This window comes from Cyprinodon variegatus, unplaced genomic scaffold (genome assembly GCF_000732505.1).
Source record: "Cyprinodon variegatus isolate N-32 unplaced genomic scaffold, C_variegatus-1.0 Scaffold407, whole genome shotgun sequence".
Taxonomy (NCBI): Eukaryota; Metazoa; Chordata; class Actinopteri; order Cyprinodontiformes; family Cyprinodontidae; genus Cyprinodon; species Cyprinodon variegatus.
The window spans coordinates 766,714-772,421 of NW_015150860.1; the positions used below are offsets into that span (position 1 = coordinate 766,714).

The following is a 5,708-nucleotide window of genomic DNA, read 5'->3' on the forward strand; positions in this document are numbered from 1 at the left end:
TTATGGAATGATGGGTCTGACTCAGAGACCAAAAATGTTAACATAAAAACCACACAGAAAAAAAAAAAATGATGTGGGGGGGAAAAACAAAAGGTGGCCCCAGTCACAGTGTCCTCTTCACTCTTTTTCTGTGTTGAAACACAGAAGAACAAAAAATATTGATCCCGTCACATCAGGGCAGTAGACAGTGATGGTAAAACCAAAAGCTTTAGGCTTTTTTAATGATCAGCCGGAGCATCCTCTGCATCCACAGTGAGTGCACTCAATGATTCTTCCCTGCAAAAGACGAGAAAGTTTCACAATAAAACCAAACTACTATCTGTAAGAAACACATTGATATAAAGCTGGTTTAACCAGTGAGGTTTGATAAAACTTTGTCAGACGTACAACTTCCAGCTTGCTCTTAGGGACTCTGCAGATGCAGTTAGTTCCAAAGTTGGTGTCCCGTGTTTGGATGCAGCGCAGGCAGCAAAGGTTCTCATAGCCCTGCTTCTTCCACTTGGCAATCAGGTTCTTGTCGGCATACCCTTCCTTTATACAGTAGTCATACAGCTCTGCCACAAAACAAACGAGTGAAACATCTAGTCAGTGGGATATAAAGTAACCTCCTGATGGATAAATTCTGTAGTTATGGTTATTCTATATTACACAGAAACCAATAAAAATGAGAGTTAATTTATAAAAGGTTAGCTTCCGTTGGGTTCCTGCACAGTTTTAGGTCCGAATTTCAGCATTTTACATACATTAATTTTAGATTATAGCTACTAGATTTAATTGCCAATAATTCTGCAATTCTGTCTTTGAATGTGATGGATAAACAACTGAGTAAATGAAATAGTAGATAAAGGGTAGATGCATAAAAGGGGAGACAGACAGATGTATGAATGGAATTCATGAATGGAATAATTGATAAAAGGGAGAAGAAATGGCATCAGGAAATTTAAACACCATGTCAAACTTATCCAGTTACCTTATCCTTATAACAAAATTCATACATGTAACCTGCAAAGGAACTCAACTTTACATGACTCAATTAAAGCTGCTACAATAACCAAAAAAAGAGGAAAGAAGTTATAATATTATTTGGATGTTAGGTCCTGTGTACCTCTGCTGATGGCTTTTCTTTTGTAGAAGAGGTCGTAGATGTAACGACTGCGCTGATGGTGAAGCCTGAAGATTGGCCAAAGGGCCTCCACCTTTCGCTTCCCCTCATGAGGGTCTGTTTCAGCTGGGACACAGAGGGAAGAAACAGATAAAGAAAGCTAATAAAGATGTTTCACTCAATCATCCAGAGATTCTGTGTATCAATCCAAAGTAAAGCAAATCAAGCAAGTAATAAACAACAAAAAAAACATTGGAGCCTGTTTATCAAGGTGTTAATAATTCTTTCTGATGAACACAATAACATTTTACTGAGTAACAATGTTAGATATTTTTGAAGCCTATGTCTTGGATAGTAGGTTAGTCTTTATTTAATAACATATGCATTTCAAAACAGTAAAAAAAAAAAAAAAAAAGCAAATATATATCTGCATTGAATTTGACTGGATTAAAACAAAAATCTGCCTATAGCTTCGACGTCAGAGTCCTAAGTTAGTATTTCTTATCAAAGACACAGCAAGACTATTCTGTTCTAATGTGAAATACAAAAAAAAACATGCAACAATGTTTGGAAAAATAACATAATTAAAGATATTAAATAATATTTTATCTCAATTGGTTCCCGTATCTTTTATTCTCTTGCTATTTAACGTGTAAGACAACCGGATAAAACCAAGCTACCCTCTCTCATTTTCTGGTCCAGTTCATCCAAAGTGGGTTCAATCAGCTCCCATCCGTCTGGAGGTGGCTTTCTGCTTCTCTTTACTTTGGGCATTTCGGCTGTATTCAACAAAATCTAAAGAAAAATAGAAGCTTCTAGTAGCACCGATCTCAAGTCTCGAGGCCCGAGACCGTTTCTGACGCGAAAATTTTACGTGTCGTCGTTGATTGATGACGACATAATTAGGTAAAAAAAAATTCACACCGCTTGTGTTTTTTATGCTATCTTTAATTAATCAAACTTTCTGAGTTGATTTAATTCTGTATTTTGTAAATGAAAGTGTATGAACCATAACATAAACTTCAGGATTTATTTCTCCCTGTCCTATTGCATCACTTTAGAACTTCTTAAAATTGCCGTAATGTAAACATAAGTTCCATCCTATCTATTTTTACAAAAAAAAGAACTAGTTGATCTGTCTAGTCCAAAATATTATACGAGTCCTAATTTTGTTTTAATACAATACGAATTTTCATTTTTTAAATTCTTACATATTTCTTGAACAATACATTTTTGACAGGCAGATGGTTGGACACCTAAAAGTAGCTTCAGCTCTTCGCCTCTGAGTTTAGCCAGCTGTCAGTTTATGCTGTTGCCTTAACATTAATGTTTTCTACCCGTGTTTTCCTTAAAGACAACTTGTAACAAAAGATTCGTTTGACAAAATGCCAAAAGGAGGTAAGGATATTGGCTACATGTCTTGTAAAACTCTTTTAAAAAATAATAATATTATGTTTCCCGAAAGGAGAAAACCGATCTCGGCGACGCGCTTCTTCACTACACCCACTGGTGTCCTGTAGAATTCTTATTTTAATTTGGTTAAAAATAAAGAGACGGCTATAAATAGATATAACATGCTTCCCCATGTCACATAGTAGTTGTTTGTTCAATGTCCAGCTCTTCAGGTGTATATGTTGTATTCAGGTGTGTGTGAGTGATGTAATGTTTCATTTTGTTTCAGGGAAAAAAGGTGGCCACAAAGGTCGCATGCGCACCTACACTAGTCCGGAGGAGATTGATGCTCAGATGAAAGCAGAGAAGGAGAGAAAAAAGGTTGGTACAGCTAAAAATGACATCCTGACACAATGAATCATGTATTTTGCATTATAAAATAAACTCTTTCTTGAGACAAGCAAGTCTTATTGGGTATTATTGTGTTGCAATGAACGTAGATTTATAACACAGTAACCACACTGGAAAAAAATCAAAATCTAGATAAAGCAGTTTTTATTAAAATAAGTGCATTTGTTCTTTAATTGAGAAGGTAAAAGAGACATTTTGCCAATGGAAAAATACATTTTACATTTAAAATAAGAAAACACATTGTCTTATTTCAAGTGCATTTTATTTAATTATCCTATTTTAAGAGTAAAAATACTCATTACATTTGCAAATCATCTCATTTACCTACTCAAATTAAGGGTAAATACACTTAATTTAAGAAATTTTTACCTATTTCTAGATTATTTTTTTTGCAATACAAACTAATTTTCATCATTAAAAGATGAAAGTACTATAATGTAATGCATTTAAGCATAAAAAATTACTGAATGTTCATCATGTTATAATTTTCGAATATGACATGTTTAAATTTGTAAGATAAATTAAAACATCTTATACATTTTTGGAATTCTAAAGGAAAAATAAGTGTTTTCCTATTAGCCTTTCCATTTAACATTTCCATATTGTATTCTTGCAGATATTAACATTATCAAATTGGCTACTTTAAAAAATGTTGAATGCAAAGAAGATGCACAATATATACTGAAATAATTAGAAACATGTAAATAAAAAAAGTATAATATATATATATATATATATATATATATATATATATATCTTATTACCATTGTACTCCATTGTTAAAATAGCTATTAAGAGCAATCTTTGATCAAACAAAAGAACATTGTAGCATTGTGCACCAGCTTCATTGCTAACAGCATTAAGGAAATAATATCTAGTCATATGGTTTGTGCTCTTGGTCCAAAAGCTATTTTAGAGAAGATAATAATGTGATTGTCATCCCAGAAAACAGCTGTTGTATACGGTCTGATGGTAACATAGCACTTTAAAAAAACTGCCTTGGTCTGATCATGATCAGGAGCTGCTGTGATATTTATGTTCTTAACCCTTCTAAAAATCCTGTATCTGCTTATTTTTTTGTGTCTTATTTATGTCACAGCATGAACTAGAAGAGGAAGGTGAAGAAGGCGCATCTCCTAAAGACACAGCAGAAGAGAAGCTACCAGGATCTGACTCAGAGGACAGTGATGACGACGATTCCCTGGTACCTCATTTTCCCCCCTTCCATAATTTCTCTGTTAAAACGCAGACTCTCTGTTTAAAGTGTCAATTAAAACTGCTGATTTTTTTTTTATTATTATCTTTTTTATTTATTTATGTTTTTTGCAGTTATAAAAACTAACGTGAGGTGTGTTCCTCAGGGTACCTCCTTTGAACAGTTTTGAATGCACATGTTTATTAGTGTTATGATATTTTTTCACCACACATTGGTGACATAAACCTTTGCATTTCTTCAAAAAGTGACTTTAACAGTCACGGGCTAAATGTTCCTGGTTTTTGCTCCCAAATATTCACTTATAAATATTAGTGTTTATCTTCACTCTGTTTGGCCAAAACTTGCAGTACACTAGAAACCAAGGCGTCGTCGTGCACTCAGACTGATGTTTATAAATCTTGAGTTACGGAATGAAAACATAAAGGGTTTCCTTTTGTTTCACATAAAGACAGAAGCTTACTTTATCAGCTAAATGTCCAGAAGATCCTTTTTATTTTAGATCTGTATTTTACTGTGGATATCTGAATGCATACTATATCTAAACTTTGATGAATTTATCTAAGTCTAATTATATTTCTTTCTTTTAATTTGATTCTTTTAGAGAAAGCGAGCAGGAGTGGAGGGATTGATAGAAATTGAGAACCCAAACAGAGTGGCTCAGAAGTCTAAGAAGGTGACACAGATAGAGCTGGATGAACCGCGACAATTATCAAGGAGAGAGAGGTAGGTGGCTGCTGGCTAGCTTTTATTTTCCCTTAAACATCACATTTGGAAATGGAAAAAAAAACAGTGTCTCTTTTCAGCTGCTTGATTCGGTTTTGTTCCCAAAAAGAAAGTTGGATTTTGTAAGAAAAAAAGAATTACTTGGAGTAATGTAATGCCAGTCAGAAATAATTAGAGTTAAATGTTCTTAAAACCAGAGAAGAGATTGAGAAGCAGCAAGCGAAGGAGCGATACATGAAGATGCATCTGGCCGGGAAGACGGATCAGGCCAAGGCAGACCTCGCCCGCCTCGCCATCATCAGGAAGCAAAGAGAGGAAGCAGCAAGAAAGAAAGAAGAAGAGAAAAAAGGTAAGGCGCCAAAGTTGGGAGCGTTCAGCAGAGACTGAACTCAAGGAGGTTAATGTTGACTTTGGTACGGCAGGGAAGTACGATGACTAAACCTAAACTAGTGTAAGGGACCTTTAACTCCAATAAAATAGCTTGTTTTACCTTTAGAACAGCACCAATGCAGAAGGGACCATTTCTATTAATTTTGTTGTTTTTGGATGATCCGTCATTTTTTGATTACAAATATTATTAAAACCTACACAAAGCAAAAGCATAGAAGTTAAATAAAACAAACTTTATCCTTAAGCTCTTCTAAAATGAGGAGAATTGATGCTTCTTGTAAAGATGTTAGTGGAAGTATGAACTGACCTACAACACCATGTAAAATTATTTATTTGTGTTGAAACAACATTAAACCTTCATCTGTTTTATGTGTTAAAACCAGCACAGTGTTCTGTAATTATGAAGTGAAGCTAAAATAGTTTAAGCCCGGCGTACCCGGTACCACGCCCATCTGACACCTCACATTGATCTAT

The 5,708-nt window shown here is 34.5% G+C and overlaps 1 protein-coding gene and 1 pseudogene across 1 annotated transcript; one reads left to right on the forward strand and one right to left on the reverse strand.

Moving 5' to 3' along the window:
- Positions 1-221: 221 nt before the first annotated feature.
- LOC107093095 (protein BUD31 homolog) lies at positions 222-1,977 on the reverse strand. The gene is made up of 4 exons (XM_015387922.1): positions 1,783-1,977; positions 1,106-1,228; positions 388-554; positions 222-276 (listed from the first exon to the last, which is right to left on the reverse strand). The coding sequence occupies exons 1-4, from the start codon at positions 1,874-1,876 to the stop codon at positions 226-228; spliced, it is 435 nt and encodes a 144-aa protein (XP_015243408.1). The 5' UTR covers positions 1,877-1,977; the 3' UTR covers positions 222-225.
- A 391-nt stretch (positions 1,978-2,368) lies between these two features.
- On the forward strand, positions 2,369-5,298 carry LOC107093097 (annotated as a pseudogene).
- Positions 5,299-5,708: the final 410 nt, after the last annotated feature.